This window comes from Amblyomma mixtum, chromosome 8, assembly GCF_055824585.1.
Source record: "Amblyomma mixtum isolate Tamu chromosome 8, ASM5582458v1, whole genome shotgun sequence".
Lineage (NCBI taxonomy): Eukaryota > Metazoa > Arthropoda > Arachnida > Ixodida > Ixodidae > Amblyomma > Amblyomma mixtum.
Genome location: NC_143019.1, coordinates 111,896,588 through 111,914,841, shown reverse-complemented (window position 1 = coordinate 111,914,841; position 18,254 = coordinate 111,896,588). Strand labels below are relative to the sequence as shown.

The 18,254-nt window shown below is 44.1% G+C and overlaps 2 protein-coding genes across 2 annotated transcripts; one reads left to right on the top strand and one right to left on the bottom strand.

The window, feature by feature from the left end:
• Positions 1 to 685: 685 nt before the first annotated feature.
• LOC149333916 (BEN domain-containing protein 5-like) lies at positions 686 to 10,025 on the bottom strand. The gene is made up of 8 exons (XM_089555823.1): positions 9,518 to 10,025; positions 3,002 to 3,096; positions 2,664 to 2,931; positions 1,791 to 1,969; positions 1,591 to 1,729; positions 1,420 to 1,494; positions 1,076 to 1,196; positions 686 to 784 (listed from the first exon to the last, which is right to left on the bottom strand). Exons 1-8 carry the CDS (start codon positions 9,711 to 9,713, stop codon positions 754 to 756), a joined length of 1,104 nt encoding a protein of 367 aa, XP_089411949.1. The 5' UTR covers positions 9,714 to 10,025; the 3' UTR covers positions 686 to 753.
• Positions 10,026 to 10,035: 10 nt separating this feature from the next.
• On the top strand, positions 10,036 to 14,412 carry LOC149333915 (uncharacterized). The gene is made up of 3 exons (XM_089558836.1): positions 10,036 to 10,343; positions 10,942 to 11,220; positions 12,194 to 14,412. Exons 1-3 carry the CDS (start codon positions 10,209 to 10,211, stop codon positions 14,402 to 14,404), a joined length of 2,625 nt encoding a protein of 874 aa, XP_089414962.1. The 5' UTR covers positions 10,036 to 10,208; the 3' UTR covers positions 14,405 to 14,412.
• Positions 14,413 to 18,254: the final 3,842 nt, after the last annotated feature.

Here is an 18,254-nt window from a genome sequence, read left to right as displayed (position 1 = left end):
GAAAGCCGTTCGACTAATCGCAGGTGTGGCAAATACACACACCAGAAGCCTTTTCACGAAATTCCAAATACTTTCCATACATAGCCTTTATTATTTCACCTTGGCCAGAAGATATAAGCAAGATCTTCATAGCGAGGAGGCTCTTATTCCATCCATAGCAAACTTAAAATTAAGAGAAGGCAGGTTGACGTCTCGGTCTCCAGAAATGTCAATGTTGAAGACTTTTTTTTCGTCATAATAGAGATGGTACCTTCACTAAGAATTGTATAATGATGATGTATTTTTTTCCTGCTTTTTATATATGTATTGCGCCTGTGCTATCTTCCGACATGAAAATGCAATATTCTTATTTTGTTATTTTGCTTTCGTGCAGTCCCAGTCAAAAAAAACCATTGCGTTCCAATTGGTAATTACCAATTGGAAATTTCCAAATGTGTTTTCGACACCATTGGAAAATACCAATTGGAAAACTCCATTTGGAAAATACCAATTGGAAATTTCCAAATGTGTTTTCAATACCATTGGAAAATGCCAATTGGAAAATACCATTTGGAATGCTCCAATTGGCCAACATCATTGGAGAATACCAATTGGCCAACACCAGCAGGTCCACTCCAGTTGGCAGACGTCAATTGATCTGCTCCAATTGTCAGGCACTAGGTGGTCCCACAATGACAGGAAGAACTGGTTTTACAGCAAATTTATTTGCAAAAAAATCCATGGGAAATATCTACATGCGCAGCAGCTGGGACCTCAGGCAGCGTCCAAGTCCTTGGCAAGATCCCTGCAATATAAGTATCACACAGACAGCATTACTGCAATGAAAAGCTGTTCACAGCAGTACTAAGAAACTAGACGCAATTTTGTATGCACAAATAAAAAAAAACAATATGCACAAAGCAGAAATTTACTGGAGTATTTCATGCATGGGCGTGTACCAAGTACATGGGGTGGTTATATGAAGAGAAACAGCACCATGAACTATATATGTCCTCTGCTGGTGCACATTTGCATAACTGCGGCTTGGGTTTACTTGTTTGTTAGCAGGGAGTCAGATAAATAAAACAATTGTCACCTTTTTGCCAACTTCTCTATATCTGCGATCTTCTCGCTTACGAAGCGGTTGAACTGCTTCATTCCCGTTGTCAGGAGGTCAGGTGGCATGCCCTTGCCTTCTAATCGCTGCCTGTAGCAGTCTAAGAATGACAGAATACAGTGCAATCACATAAGAAATCAAGCAGGCAAGAATTAAACTGACACGTGACAAATTTTACAACTGCTTGACAAAGCTCAGAAAGGATGGACACGCTTTGGCAGTTGTGAAGCATACTGGTGAGGGTAATACATAAGTTCACGCAGAAGACAGCAAACAAATTGCTGTTACTAGATAAAATAGTTCCAACAGCTGCTTGCAGTTACCTCTCAGAACTGAGAGCTTCCATGGAGTGAGGGCCGTCTTCCTTTGTCGCCCTGGAAAGCGCGGGCAGTGTTTTCCTGAAAAAGTTTGAGCGGTAGTGGAAAGAATAGAAATTCAGGCATGAGGTTTATGAAAGCTACAATGCATTCAGTTGCAAAAAAGGAATACGATACCTTGAAGGGACCGTTCCCTCAATTCTGAACGGCTCCACAACATCATGAGGAGCTCTTTTACGAACATCGAGTCCTTTTGGAGCTCAGAAATCCGCTGCCATGCGGCTCGCGATATTTGCAACCCTTGCCCTATATCAACCTGCACAAAAAAATAAAACATGAAAAATGTTTCAAAGGCATCAATACAAAGAAAGCTGTACCAAATGGGCTAAAGAAGAGTCTTCGGCTAGATAGGGTTGAGGGCTTGGTTGTGGTGCAGGTGCCGCTCGTATAGCGGCCTGGCTCGGTCCTGGTTCACCTTGGTTGGGGTGGACAGGGGCTGAGCTAAGCCGCAGTGCTGGAGCTTGCTCCTGGACTGCTTGCACTTGAGACTTTGAGCCTGGTCATACACAGATGAACATTTTAGGCACTGCTACAATGATAGATAAACAAATGTACACTTGCAAGTTCTGTAAAAAAAGACAGGAAAATTTGCGCTCCATTGCCATAAATAACATACAATATTGCACATCTTTATTGTGAAGATTTAAAAATTTTCTTGCCTCAATCACTGGCTCGTTTACACTGAAACTGTACACAGAACGTGGGTATTACAGGAACGTTTGTCTCATAGTAAGTTTGTCAACAGTACCTACCTGGTTCAGCCATGCATGATGCAAACTTTTGCTTCAAAATCGACGAACCGAAAGCCGCGAACTCTGAGTTTTCGCCAAACGGCGCCAAGGTGAGCATTACAAGCTGTGCAGGTCCTTTGAAGATGCCACTGCCGCCCTTCGCAGCAATAAGGCATTGGTGGATTTCAATTCAGCGACCTTGCCGCAGACTATTACAGAGTTGCATCATTCGTGGCTGAATAAGTAAGCATCGTTGTAAAACTTCTACTAGACAAAAGCTGCCACAATGAGCAAGCTCTGTGCTCAGTTTTACGATAAACGAGCCACCGGTTAAAGTGAGCAAAATTTTCACGATAAAAATGCATAGTACAGTGCAACTGAAAGGAAATATTGATCTCCTAGAAAGGTCTGCATGCAGATAGATGTTCGCCACAGAAATCTGAATGTAACAATTCATACCATTGAGGGAAATTATGGTCTCCTGGAGCCCATAATTAAGCTTCGTAATTTTCTCAATTTTTTCTTCTTGTTGGAGCAACTGCTCCTTCAATTTTTCAATCTCATTATTTTGCAGCTGCATTTTCGCGCGTGCTGCTTGAAGTTCCTCCATGAGCAGCTTTGAACCTCTATCCTTTGAAGTTCCTATCTTCTTCTTCTTTTTTTCAAGGACGGCCAGGAGGTCCTCCTTATTACTTGCCTCCTTCCGTTTTTTTGGCAGTGCTGTGCACTAAGTAAAAGAAGGCATGACACAAGGCAACAATTAGCAGTAAAAATTACTAAAGGAAAACAAATTCTACCTCTTGTATCTCTTCGTCACTGTCGCTGCTCTGCAGGCACTTCTGAACCCGCAGGCGGCTTGTTTGTATTTTTCCAAAGATTTCCACCTCAGAATCTGCAAAATATGCCATTTTGATTTGTACTTTCGACACATTTCATACATAGCCATATAGGCATCAACTGAAGCAAGAACAAACAGAAGTGTCGAGTGACTCAAATGACAATTAAGGCGTCGATTAGGGATAACTGGTGATTCTGAAGCATTAACAGCGCCCCAAACAGCTTTCGTAATATCACTTGCAGTGCGCTTTTGGTGCTTCTGGAGCTCCGATGTTAAAAATAAGACTCTGCACATATGCTAAGGTCGTGTGAAAAGATCACAGTATTAATAAATACAAAAGCTGGGAGGCACATATACGCAATATATATATCAGTAACAAATAAAATATACCGCCATGCAGAACGTTTTCTCCTGCTTGTGAACAGTAGCATTTCTGTAAAGGCAGGCTTAAAACATCCTAACACTGTGTTTAACTTCAACATGCAGCAGCGAAATTATTTCCTCCTTCCGACATTTACTTCAATAAAGAATGTATGTGGACATCTCACTATGCTAATTTCTCTTTTTTCATGACCATACGCGTAAAACCCGTACATATTTTACCGCTGGCATCCCACAGTGCATTTAACTGCCAGGCCCAAACTGCGCGAAATAAAGCACGCTGGTCCCCGCAGGGAGGCGTCTGCAGCATGCAGACGTTGGTGAGTGGCGACACCACGGGGTTAACCCGAGCATCCGCAGGGACATCCCCGCAAGGGGATGATGGTGAACAATGCATCACCACGGACCCGAGCATCCGCGCTTAGCCGTGCGTGGCATCGCCGTGTCCGGGGAAAAGGGGATCCTGGTGGTTGAGCCGATGCCGAGCGTTTGGACCCTTAAGGCCCCTCGGCGGAGGCAACACACCACTTTGGCCCCAGCTTCCTGTAGACGGCACCTCCGGCCTGACCCGACTGGGGGAAATCGGCAGTCGCCTTTTCCTGTTCTCCTCTCCATCTTTCACTCTCCTATTTCCTTTCTTACAACTTTCCTGTATCCTCCTCTCTTCTTCATTTTTCCTCTTTTTCCTGGCGGCGAGGGTTAACCGTGTGTGACCAACTACCCTGTGTTGAGTCATATTAGGTTATAGTTAAGGTGTACAGCTGGCGTGGGCAGGACTTTCTTTCAAGTTCCTGTCGCGTCCCCTTGTTGGACTCCATGGTGGGTGGCTGGCACCATGACCGAAAAACATTAATTTTTTATGGCTCCCCCCCTTTCCAAACTTGATCGCTCTCTAAAAAGAGTGCGGAACGAAGCAGAGAACTTTTTTTCGAAAAAGAAAGCAACATTTGCCAAATTCCATGTCATCCACAGTGAAGTTCAAGATAAACAGGCCAGAATTCTTTCTCCATTCATGGTATCGAAATGCTTAACAGAAGCTTTGGGCCCCGGCTACAAAGTATCAAAAATGACCAGTGGCGATTTATTACTGGAACTCCGAGAAAATGTCCAAACCACCAAACTCTGTAACATAGTGTCTATTGGGGACACACCTGTCTCCATCACTGCACACCGATCACTCAACACTGTCCGTGGCGTCATCTCAGAAAATGATTTTCTACATCTCACAGAGAAAGAAATGCTGGAAGGACTCTCAGATCAAAATGTCATAGATGTATACCGCATCAAAATCCGCAAGGACAATAAAGAAATAGATACCAAACACCTAGTTCTGACTTTTAACACATCCACATTGCCCGAAACCATCGACGTTGGATACCTCAAAGTAAATGTAAGACACTACATCCCTAACCCCCGAAGGTGCTTTAATTGTCAACGGTTTGGCCACGGATCACAGAGTTGCCGCGGCCGCAAAACTTGCGCGAAATGCGCGTCAAAGGACCACCATTCTGAGGAATGCGACGCAGCTCTACGCTGCGCTAATTGTGAAGGAGACCACGCTGCGTACTCCAGGGCGTGTCCGTCCTGGAAAAAGGAAAAGGAAATCATCACCATTAAGACCAAAGAAAACATTTCATTCAAAGAAGCCAGAAGGCGTTTTGCACTTAACAACACATTCTCCTTCACAGCGAAACCAAACTTCGCTGATGTGGTGCGCAGGGGCGTAGCACCACACAGCACTCCGGCACCTGCCGCGGCCAGTTCTACTGCGCCTGTAGCAGGGCCACCCACGCCCCAGGCAGGGACAGCGAAAGCTGCTCTGCCAACTCCAAGCCAGGGAGTGCCGGCCCATGGGTCGACATCCCGCAGGACTTCCCCCCGTCGGGGGAGGCCTGACACAAACACATCCGCGGCTTCCCCGCGGTCTTCCAGTACCTCCAGTGAGGTGATGGAGGTAACTCCCGATCCGCCCGCTTTGCAGCGGCGGAACAGCTCTCTTGAGCGGAAAAAAGGCAGGGCCACCATAACGGCCCCAGAACATAAGTAAACCCCCAATCGTTCATACCCCAAACATAAACATGGCTTTTATAGTTCAGTGGAACTGCCGAGGAATATTGAGAAATTACGATGACATAAAAAATATTTTAGGGTCAATGTCACCCGTAGCCTTATGTCTCCAGGAAACCAATCTAGGTCCACAACATATGAACATCCTGAAGCATTATAAAACTTTTAGACGCGATCGTGAGCAGGCAAATAGACTCTCGGGAGGCGTCGCGATTGTCATACAAAGCGGCGTCCCTGCTCAAGAGATCAGGCTGAAAACAAAACTTGAGGCAGTTGCAGTCAGCATTGTCAGCTACAAAACAATTACAATCTGCTCTGTATATATTCCTCCACATCTCACAATAACAGTCCACGATCTACAAGGCCTCATTGATGAACTTCCAGAACCATATTTAGTAGTCGGGGATTTTAACGCTCACTCCCCTTTTTGGGGAAGTGAGCGCTGTGACTCTAGGGGTCAAATAATCGAAGATTTTATCCTCACAAACAATGTATGTCTTTTAAATACAGGAAAAGCCACCTACTCCTCCCCTGCTTCGGGGAAAATGACCTTTTTAGATTTGTCTTTTAGCTCACCTTCTGTATTTAATGATTTTAAATGGGATGTCATTGACAACCCATATGGCAGCGATCACCTCCCTGTACTAATCACTTTAACATCCCCACCGGAAATAATCCCTACAAGGCCACGGCGCTGGAAGCTTCACCTCGCCGACTGGTCACTTTTTACAAAAAGTGCCACACTAGAAAATGAATTTTGTGACCACCTCAGCACAGATGAAATTAATGAGAAGTTTACTGAATGCATAATATCGGCCGCAACACTCGCTATACCACAAACAACAGGACTTGCACAAAAGAAGCACAAAGTGTGGTGGACAAAAGAATGCACATTAGCAAAAAAACAACAAAACAAAGCCTGGAGCGCTCTGCGTCGATATCCCACTGCAGAGAACTTACTTACCTTTAAGAAGGCAAAAGCCAGAGCGCGGTATGTGCGAAGGAATGCTGAGAAAACCTCTTGGCAGAAATATGTCTCCTCAATAAACAGCTCAACAACATCAAAGAAAATGTGGGAAAAACTTCGTAAATTTACTGGTGACCATACCCCTTTTACACTTCCTCTCTTGACAGCACCCGGGACACAAACATCTTTAGAAGAACAGGCCAACATTTTGGGCGAGCATTTTGCTGAGATCTCAAGCTCATCGAACTACACAAACACATTTCAGAAACACAAAGCAATAGCTGAGAAACAAAGATTCCCATCCGGAGCAGGTATACATGAGGATTACAACCAGCCTCTCACACTACAGGAATTAAAAATAGTATTATCTTCTGGAAAAAAGACAGCACCAGGACCAGACAACGTGCATTACGCTATGCTTGCACATCTCTCCGAGGCTGCTGTACAGGCACTGTTAAAATTCTTTAATAAAATCTGGATAACTGGACATATACCTGACGAGTGGAAAAAAGCAGTCATAATACCTTTTCTCAAACCCGGAAAACCACCAACAAGTCCTAGCAGTTATAGACCAATAGCCCTCACCAGCTGCATTGCTAAATCTTTCGAAAGTGTAATAAACATTAGACTAAACTTCGTACTGGAATCTCGGCAACTACTAGATAAACACCAATGTGGGTTTAAGAAAACATGCTCCACCACAGATCACCTTGTCCGCCTGGAAAACATCATCCGGGAGGCGTTCATCCACAAGCAGCACTGTATTGGGGTCTTCTTCGACTTGGAGAAGGCCTACGATACTACGTGGAAGTTCGGCATCCTCCGTGACCTAGCAGAGCTAGGTATCCGCGGCAGGATGTTGAACTGCTTGAACGACTTCCTGTCTAACCGCACATTCCGAGTCCGCCTAGGAGCAACTCTCTCCATGACTTTCACCCAAGAGAACGGCGTACCCCAGGGGTGCATTCTAAGCACGACACTCTTCATAATAAAAATGAATTCCTTAGCTAAAGAAATACCCAAGTCCATAATGTATTCAGTTTATGTAGATGACCTACAAATAGCATGCACGTCCTCCAGCATATCAACCTGTGAGAGACAAATACAAATCACACTAAATAAACTAGGTTCTTGGGCAGACAAAAATGGATTTAAATTTTCCCCTCAAAAAACAGTAGCTGTTCTTTTCTCATTGCGACGAGGCCTACAGGTCGATCCCAGTCTATACCTGAATCACACTGCGCTACCAATTAAACAAGAACACAAATTTTTAGGCCTAACTTTCGACAAGAAACTCACATTTCTACCACACATTAACAACCTTAAAAAGAAAGCTTCTCAAGCCCTCAATGTCTTAAAAGTGCTCTCACGGAAGCGGTGGGGGTCCGATAGAGCAAGCCTTTTACAAATATATCGCTCTCTGGTGCGCTCCAAGCTGGACTACGGGTGCATAGTATATGGCTCGGCAAGAGCATCCTACTTGAAAAGATTAGACCCCATTCATAATCTTGGTCTCCGCCTATCATCTGGAGCATACAGAACATCACCAGTAGCCAGCCTATACGTTGAAACTAATGAGCCCGCTCTTGAGGACCGAAGAATCGCACTAACATGCACATACGTCTTAAAAATCCGTTCTCTTCCGAAACATCTCTGCCATCCAGTTGTCACCAAGTGCCCATCTAAAAGATTATTCATCAACAAACCACATTCTATCAGGCCATTACTACTGCGCTTTGAAGATAAATGTGAAGAGCTAACAGTACTAGATGCCCTACCGAATATTGCACAAAGGAATGAATATTTGCCACCATGGTACAGCCTGCCTTCAGTATGTGACTTCACAATGACACATTTAGACAAAAAGCAAACGCCAAACGAGTACATATTACAGGAATTCTTTGCACTACAAGAAACGTATGACACCTACATTGAATTTTATACCGATGGCTCAAAAACAGAAAGTCATGTTGGAAGTGCAGTAATCCAAGAAAAAAATAAACAGATAATGCGACTACCAGAATGCGCATCAGTTTTTACTGCTGAGTGTTATGCCATCTTCATAGCTGTAGAAAAAATAGTAAGAGAGAACATCAAAAATAGCATCATTTACACCGATTCCCTCAGTATGCTCAAAGCACTGCACTCCAGGAATGCTACTGAACCCATAATAGGAAACATCATACATAACATAGTTAAAATCACAAACCAAAAGCACAACATTAAATTCTGCTGGGTTCCTAGCCATGTTGGAATTGTAGGTAATGAGAAAGCAGATGTATGCGCTGCACAAGCCCGGAATGGCCAAATAAAACAAGTGAGCATACCGCACAGGGATTGCTTAAAGTTTATCAACAGTAAACTCAGAAATAAGTGGCAGGCCGCATGGCAAGATCACGTAAACAACAAATTAAATTCTGTGAAACCAATTTTAGGGGAATGGCAATCATGTAGGCATCAAGAACGTTTTACCGAAGTTATTTTATGTCGGCTCCGCATTGGACACACCCACCTCACGCACAACTTTCTGCTAGCCAAACAAAACAAACCTCTCTGTGAAATGTGTGGTGCTGAACTCACAGTGAACCACATTTTAATTTCATGCATAAAACTAGAAGAACTAAGAAAGAAATATTTCACAACATTTTACAGGGAAAGCATCCCATTACACCCCATGCTACTCTTAGGTGATCGAGCACTGGTTGATATTTCATGTATTTTTAGGTTTCTCAAGGAAGCCAACGTTTTAAACAAACTCTAAGTATTTTTAGAAAGCTTCACCACTAACAAAAACTCTAACCTTGTGTTTGGCGCAGCATAGCCTCAGTTGCTTTTGCGCCATAAAAATCAATATAACTAACTAACTAAAAGCACGCTGGACATCATTAATCGCGACGTGCGTAAGCTATAGTTCCATGGAAGGATAAGCCATGTAACTGGCACACAACACTTCCGGCATTATCGGGCTGGTTGGAGCATATACGCCATTTTCGAAGGCACGCTAGAGAAAGAGATCAGCGCTACTCGATCGCCACCAAACAGAAAAGTGCAGTTGATTACCTCCGAGCATGAGAATTCGGGCCGGGTAAAAGTCTGCCTCTCCTTCTTTGTCGGTCCATTTGGCCAAGTAGGTCCGAGGACCGAAATCCGTAGAATTCGCAGGCGCGAAGTCCTTTATGTCCGCTACGGGCACCACTGCGCAACTGTTGTTATCCTTGTACCTGACGTACGCAAATGCTGGCGCATTTAAAGACATGGCGATCTGAATGGGCAAATTTCCAGCAATGTCAGAGCACAGAAAACAAAAAAAAACAAGCTATGCCCACAGCAACACAACGTCGCACACGTGCACAGTATCTGCGCTTCTCTGACGTAAGCGTAGGTCCCGGTGTACGAAACTGCGGAATAATTTTTGTTTACTGCAACAACAACAAAATGCGTCCGTATAACCTTTCAAAATGTCAAAATTTATATTTATAATTTTTTATGAGCACTTACTTTGTGCAGCGCTCCCAAATGTGAAACTGTGACGGCATAAATTTTTGGCTGGCTGAATCAACTTGAACTTGAATATGAGGACTGTTTTGACAGCCTTGACAGCTTGCGTTAGGATTCTAGCCACCGTACTTACGTGTGACAGCGTGCATTGTGCCAGTTTTTTACTTTCTGGTTGGGACTGTTCCAACATGGACTGCTGAAACGGCAGACAGTGACGGTTGTACAGGTATTTACCTCCTTTTGTACCTGAAGAATGGAACCTGCAGAAGAGCGCCGTAGGCGCGGCCCTTATAAGACGTACCTGAGCCCAAGCTCGCTGTACGGCTCATGCAGCTTGCCAAGATCGACAGCCATCGAGCTAGAGAAAAGACGGCTCGAAAACACTGTTGTAAGTATGAGTGCCTATTACACGTAACGTGCTTCTTTGATTAAAATTTCCTCTTCTCTTGCACGCGGGGGATCTTAATTAGCGGCTCAGTGATTGCTTGTCTTTCCGACAACAGGTGCACTAACTTTACCAGACGTGATCTCGGAGCCGTTCAACGCTAACACGCACCGTAGAATGGGTTCTCTCGGCTAAACCGCTCGCTTATTCGCGCTGGAATTTGATGCAGTGATGCCATACGACAGTCTTGCTAGTTCAGTACCAAGTCTGGATGATGCATTTTCCCGAGTTGATCAGAATTATTTATAATCCGCGTCGGCTGCATGTAGCATTGCATGGCGACCCTTATTAGCATAGTGTACGTGTAGCATTCCAACGGTCAGGACACGTTCGTTCATCATATTTCATGTTTAATGGCTGTAGGAAAGTTCGTGCATGTTGTGCTGCACTCGCGGAAGTTGATGAATGTCGAGTGAAAAAAACTAGCATCGATCGCAGTGCGACCTTTAGTCGGCATCCGCCTCCCTAACCGACTGGCTGCAGCTGTTAATGATTTGGTGGTAAAATTATTGCAAGTTAACAAAAATGGCATTTCATGCAGGAATCATCTCAAAGGAGGACTATATCCAACCCTGGTGTATCCAACCCTGGTGATGTAAATTTCGTGCAGCAAGCAATGCACATTCTTCACAGCAGCTCAGTAGACTGTGACGACTCGGAATATGATCCGAACGCTACAGCGGCAGCTGAGACTGCGTACCAGGGGATTCCCGTGGTGGATGTCGCCGTACGTGGCCGTGAGGAGCAGATGGAAACAGACGTGGCTGACAGCGTACCTGCACCCCACCAAGAGAACTCGGACGCTGCTTTTTTGGAAGCTGTAAGCACATTTCACTTTTTATCTTAATTGGCACCCAGCCTTACAGGTACATAACTAGAAAAAAGGGTAAACAAACATTCTCCCTTCCCTGAATTCAGCCGAGGTGTAGAATCAGTGTAGCACACGTGCAGTTTTTAATTAAAGAGTATTGAACGCCAAGCCATGTGCAATTCACTTGGAGCAAAGTCATGACAAAAAAAGTGATATATAATGCCTTACATCCCAAAGTGGCATATGAATTATGTCACTGCTGTTGAAGGCCCTATAAATTAATATATGTCAACTGTCTGGGGGCCTTTAGCAAAAAGGTGTGAAAGGCAAGGTTATGATAGAAAAACAATTGCACTTGATGGACAGTAGGGTAGTTAGTTGGAACTTACCTGTCCATGGGCTACGGAACATTTGTGACACCAACTATTGCTTTTTTACTTTTTGGAAGTGTTCAGCCTGGTGGATTGAAATTTTTTGTTTAATATTTAAGTTCGATGTGAATAATCATCAGGAAAAAAAAGGAATTACTCTCCAATTGCCCTGTCTGGATGAGTAATACTAAATTACTGCATCAACATGGTACCATTTCTGGCTGCTGCTGAAATTCACAGTGAAGACAAGTCAGCGGCCACAGGAAAAATAGTTTTTGTCATGTCGCCATATGCAGCCTTTCTGAGGTGAATGCTAAGGTAATTTCAGGGCAGCAAATTTGAGCTCAAGGAATGATGCAGTCTCAAGTACTGTCAGACAGGTTATTTCCTGCTGTGTCATGCAGTGTTTTACATGTGCGTCACGACTGTCTTCATGCTGTGTAGATGCTGCCAGTTTATTTCTAAATCTTTTGTTCCTTAAAGTTTTGTACCATTTATATGAAATGTTAAAAAATTGCTGACTAACGGCAACAAAGGGGAATATATGGTTCTAAAGTTGTATTTTTGCACATGTTCAGCAGAGTAGTTCAGCAAATGCTTGCGATGTGCAGGACACTCCTGAGCCCGAGGATCCTGCTCAGCAAGATGTGAGCAGCCCAAGTGGCACCAGTGAAGATGCAGGACTAGCTGACCTTTTTAGCGACATCGTCTCCGAAAAGGTTGTGGTGTCGAAGGGCGACATGCTGCTAATGGTGCTGAAACATGCTGTCAAAAACAGTTTGTCTCTGACAGCAGTGACAAGTTTATTAGAAATGATAAATTTGTTTTTTGAGAAGCCGGTGCTACCAGAATCACGGTATATGTTTGGAAAGCTGGTCAATGGTAGCCCCACTGATATGAGGTTTCATGTCATTTGTTCCAATTGCTCCACGTACATTGGTGAAGTTGAGCCAGGAGCCTCCTCCACATGTACCAAGTGCTTCAGGGCTTCAAAATTTTCCTCTGTGACAGAAGGGTCCTTTTTTGTTGCTTTCGACATAGAGTCTCAACTACAAAAAGTTCTAAAGGGGTGCGACATCCTCGATTTAACAAAACCCCTTCCATATAAGGGGACATATTCTGATATATACGATGGGGAACTGTATCGAACATTTGTCTCCTCAACAGCAGATGCAGGCAACAGGATAAGCCTGATGTTCAATTCAGATGGCACTCCTATTTTTCGTTCCAGTGGCACTGCCATTTGGCCTATACAGCTGTTAGTGAATGAGCTGCCTGCTGCGCAGAGAATGAATAGGCCAGTTTTAGCTGCCCTTTGGTTCGGAAAGAAAAAGCCAGATATGGCAGTCTTTCAAGGGGCTTTCGTGGAAGCCATGACTGAGCTGTCAGAAAAAGGCTTTGTCCTTGAATACAGAGGTGAAGAGAAACGGTTTAAAGTATACTGCATTTGCTGCGCCGTTGATTCCGTGGCAAGAGCTCCTATGCAGGGAGTCATGCAATTCAATGCGTATTACGGTTGCAACTGGTGCTTACAAAGAGGCGAAAGAGTTGCCAACTCCACGAAGTACCCCGTGGAAGAAAACGAAGCAAGTGAAAGGAGTGAAGAGCAGATGTTGGAAGACATGGAGTCTGCAGTAACTGAAGGGAAACCTGTACATGGTGTCAAAACTGCCTCGCCACTTATTAACTTAGATCAGTTTCATATAGTGTGGGGATTTGTCCCAGACTATATGCACTGTATCTTGTTAGGAGTGGCTAGGCAGTTTCTTGAGATGTGGCTTGAGGACACTAGCTGCAGATTTTACATGAGGTCACGCCAAGATGACATCGATGCAAGGTTGTTGGCAATCTCATCACCTAGGTATGTAAAAAGAACACCGAGGCCAACAAACGAGAAAAAATTTTGGAAAGCTAAAGAGTGGGAGAACTGGCTTCTTTACTATAGCTTGCCCGTATTGGAGGGAATTGCAGACAAACTCTGCGTTCAGCATTGGGCTTATCTAGTAGAGGCCCTGCATTTAATGCTCAAGAGGGAATTGGCCACCTGGGAGCTCGAACAGGCGGAGGAGCTGCTGTTAGAGTTCCATATTCGTGCACAGCTTCTTTATGGGAAAGGCTGCATGTCATTCAACATGCATCAGGTCACTCACATAGCAAAAAGTGTGCGCCACTGGGGCCCACTTTGGGCACACTCAGCCTTTCCATTTGAGTCGGGCAATGGCAGTTTAAAGAAAGCTGTAAAAGCTGCAAATGGTATACCCCATCAAGTTTGTAGAGTCCTACAGACTGAAAGGCTAATAGATAATCTCTCTGAATTAGCTTCTAAGCCAAGTGTACTTAGTTATTGTGATCTACTGGAGTCCTCAAAAACTAAAAAAACTGTGACAGTTCCGGGAGAGGTTCGATATTTTGGGCGAGGCAGCATCTATACCACACCAAGCTGTCCTGTTGACAGTTGTACTGAGCTTTTAGGTGCTGTGCAGTATGGTCGCATGATCAGGAAAGGGGTAGTGCTTACTACAAAAAAGTATGCTGCAGGAAAAAAGACGAATGACTCAGTGATTCAACTTTGTGATGCCTCTTTTGCTGTGATAGAAAAAATCATATGCAAAAATAGTGCAGAAGCATATGTCATAGTTAGGCGACTCAAATGTGCTCCTATGAAATACACGACTTTGATAGTTCGACATGTGCTTAAAGTCATAGAGGAAGCGCGATCACTGACTGTGCTACCAGTTTCAGAAATTTTGACTCTTTGCGCAGTTGTTAGAACAGGAGGAAATTGTTACGTCTCGCCAGTGCCGAGTTCGTTTACAGGGTAAACTGAATATAATGCACATTTAAGCACACCAGGTGGTAGATCAATCCAGACAGCAGCACCTAGGAGGGAGCAGTGCTATAGTGCAAGGTGTGGGACTTTTAAGGTCTGCAAGAGAAGCTGTAGCAGAGCGCTTCGGGTTAGTTTTGCTTACCTAGGGTTCTTTAACATGCAAACTCATCACACAGTGCAGTTGCATAAATGTGTGTGAAATACATCACTTAAATAATAAATAATTGCACTTGTCTTTGTACACAAATAAATTGGTTTTTGAGGAAAGAAAATGGGGCAGTATCTGCCTCACATATCGCGGTGGACACCTGAACTGCACTGCAAGGGAAGGGAGGAAGGTGGGAGTGAAAGAAGAGGTGCTGTAGTGGAGGGCTCCAGAATAATTTCGACCACCTGGGTATCTTTAACATGCACTGACATCGCATAGCAAACGGGCGCCTCTTGCGTTTCGCCTCCATCGAAACGCATCCACCGCAATCTGGTTCGAAACTGGGTACTCTGGTTCGGTAGACTATCCACTGGCCTTAACCACTGAGCCACCGCATTGGGCTTGTACACACGGCTTTTGTAAAAAAAAATTCCTAATGTGGTTAATGTGCTGAAGTAACACATAGGCTATGAGCAGTGCCATAGTGGAGGGCTCTGGATTACTTTACACTACCTGGTGTTCTTGAACACATGCTGGGATCACACAGCACAATGGCACATATTGCTTTCACCTCCATCAAGACCACACCACTATGGCCAGGAATGAACCTGGATCCTCCAACTCAATAGCTGAGCACTTTTAAACACTGAGCCAGTGTGGCAGATGACACTTGGAGGTTATAAGAGAGTGCATTCATTTGTGTAGACAACTGGTAGTTGTGTATCGTATTCTTGTGCACTTTTGTTCTTTAGTTATTTGTAATTCTGTTCTCATATGCCTCTTGTGTGAGTTTCCAATCTTATACAATTCGTATTTTGTCACCTCATTGCTGCTTGTATAGAAATGCTTTTACTCAAGTTGCACCGGGCACTGTATTTATGTATTCTGCATTCTTGCAAATCCAAAAAAATGAGTGCTGTTTTCTGTTAAATGCAGTCTGCTGAAAAAGTTTTTACCTTGATGCTGTGATCTGTACCAAAGTATCCATTTGCCAGTTTTAGTACTATGTCAACTGACAATTATGTGTAGTTTATCTGCTAAGTTATTTCTGTGAAATTAGTGTAGCGTCCTTAGTTTCAAGTGTATGTACAGTTCGCAAAACATATTCTCGTGTTATTTCCACGGAAGTGTTATCTCATTGTCTTTTTTGTTGTGTGCTGTCTAATAAAGATTATGTTATACATTCTTGAGCGAGTGTTTATAGTGAGGGTGGCCTCAGTTTTATAATGTATGGTAGAGCTCAGGTAAAACTGCAGTTACAAAGTATTTTAGGTAGAATGCAGAGTTACATCAACAGTGTGGCTTAAATTGCCCAGTTGTTAAATAGCCTTAGATTCTGTTTGGCACTAAACTTGGCAGATATTGTGCACAGTTCAAACACAGTATGACGAATGGATATAGGAAATGGCACAGTATGCAACGAAGTTCGATATCTTCAGTTATTAAAAAACTAGTATGACTGACAAGAGTCAAGCATATGATGTTTTAATTGAACCTGAAGCAGATAAGAATCAAGCTTATGCAGGCCTCATGTCTAGTGTGCTGTGGTATATTTGTTCCTGAAGCACAGTGGAACCTTGAAAGAGTGAATGGACATATATCCTCAAAAAAAATCTTTTAAGAAGCCAACTGGCCCTAATTGCCAGTTGGTAATAAAGAGGAATAAACTCAACCTTTATACAATTTGACTTCAGTTAAAATCTTCAAACCAATGGGGCAATAGTTGGAATGGCAGGACGAATTGGACTCAAGGGGAAGCTGAGAGCCCAATTGGACCGTAAAATTGGAATGCAGGAAACCAATGCACACTCCCCCATTGGAGTGTGAAGCGTTCCTTCGCTGTGTCCCGTGGCTGACAGTGCATCACGTGGTCCAGGAAATAGTATAAATCTGTGCTGGTTTTTCACGCAATAAAGAGTTGGTAGTCAGCGCCCGTCCTGTGTTTTTCGTGTTCCTTCTGTCCTTGTTCCGTAGCGCTGTTGTGAATCTGTTTATTATGGATTTGTGAGCTCAATTGGAAGTTGAGAAACCAATTGTACTGTCCAATTGGAATGCAGAAAACCAATTGGACTCCACAATTGGATTTGTGAATCCAATTGGAAGCTGGAAAACCAATTGGACTGTCCAATTGGAATGTAGAAAACCAATTGGACTCTGCAATTGGATTTGAAAATCCAATTGGAAGTTGAAAAACCAATTGGACTGTCCAATTGGAATCTGGAAAACCAATTGGACATCGCAAATGGTTTCCCCAAGTCCAATTGGTTCCATTTGGCTTCCAATTGGATCCAATTGATTCCAATTGGGTCCAATTGGAAATCTCAATTGGACCCAATGGTTTTTTTTGACTGAGGTGGCTTTGCACATTCATTTTTTTTTGTGCAAAGTGTGTCCGGAAAATTAATCACAACGTTGCGCAACCGTTGTATGCCTTGTAAAGAGGGGCTTGAACCTCGTCAAGTGAACTATTTTTCACTTTTGTTCAAGCCCCTACCGCTTTGACGGAAATAAATCATATCATATCATATCATATCATGATGTTGCTGGCCAACATTTTGTCCACTTCTTCCTGAATGATCTGGCGTTCTGAAAGAGCAACTCTGTAAGGCCGTCGGCGAACAGGGCGGGCATCTCCAGTATCTATGCGATGTGTGCCGATGGACGTTTGGCCCAGGGATCCGTGACCGAAATAAAAAATGTCACTGTACTACCGCAAAAGGCCGACAAGGGCACTGGCATATTCGGGACGCAGGTCAGAGGCAACCATGGCTGAGATGCGGTCCTCCGGACTATGTGACGGGACAGGTTGTGCAGGTACCTCGGCTTGACGGTCGGACAGCACTGCAGAAATAGTAAATCTGGACAAAGGTGACAGCTCGGTAAGGAAAATGCCCGCCGGGAGAACTTGTGAAGACATGCTGAAGTTGAGTACGGGAATGTTCCGGCATGTTCCGGAGTACTTCCGCTTGGGATTGCAGAGAGCGGCCACGGAAGACAAGGCTTTCAAACAACAGGTGTTTACTGCAGGCACCAGCCGACACTGCTCGACCGTCGTCTTCTCCGAAAACTCACGAGCTACTACTTCTTCCTTCCTGATGTGCATATCAGTGCATGCACCGCCTAATGTAATAATATCTTGTATCATATGAAGGGTTAATAGAAGCAGTACACGCAGCATAGGTCAAGCTGATCTGTATTCTCTATACTTCCGCAGTGCACCTGACACACTTCGTCTTCATCACAAAAATCTTTCCCTCCACCATTCCAACAGTTCACCGCCTGTGTCTTGGCCACTCCCCCATAGTGGGTATGTGCCATTCTACTTGAGGCCAACCAACCAACCACTCATGGCAGCTGATGTCGCACTGGCCTCTGCACTCCAGGCAGGCTCCATTGCCATGGCACCTGGCCCTCATTAGCAAAAAAATTTGATTCCCGCGCACATTGGCTGCAGCTTGCGAGTTTTTGCGGGCCTTTGTGCCTTGCAGCTCAAACATAGAAGTTTGGCCAGGTGCCTCATTCCTCCAAGCTCCCTCCAGGACGTTTCCAAATATGTCCTCAGAGTCTGTATAGCCAACAGGGCAGTATTCCTGTGCTGGTGTGCTGACTGTGCTTAGAAAGTTATGCAGTACACATGTTGCTTTTATTACATGGTCAGCATTACTTGGCTGCAGGTGGATCGTACGGTCGTAAA

Bases quoted from the DNA above. Each gene is read 5' to 3' on its own strand.
- LOC149333916 (XM_089555823.1), bottom strand. From the start codon at position 9,713: ATGTCTTTAAATGCGCCAGCATTTGCGTACGTCAGGTACAAGGATAAC. The intron at 3,097-9,517 runs GTAATCAACTGC...CATATTTTGCAG, and splicing joins CCGAATTCTCATGCTCGGAG to ATTCTGAGGTGGAAATCTTT. The intron at 2,932-3,001 runs GTAGAATTTGTT...TCTTTTACTTAG, and splicing joins GTGACGAAGAGATACAAGAG to TGCACAGCACTGCCAAAAAA.
- LOC149333915 (XM_089558836.1), top strand. From the start codon at position 10,209: ATGGAACCTGCAGAAGAGCGCCGTAGGCGCGGCCCTTATAAGACGTAC. The intron at 10,344-10,941 runs GTAAGTATGAGT...CATTTCATGCAG, and splicing joins GACGGCTCGAAAACACTGTT to GAATCATCTCAAAGGAGGAC. The intron at 11,221-12,193 runs GTAAGCACATTT...TGCGATGTGCAG, and splicing joins ACGCTGCTTTTTTGGAAGCT to GACACTCCTGAGCCCGAGGA.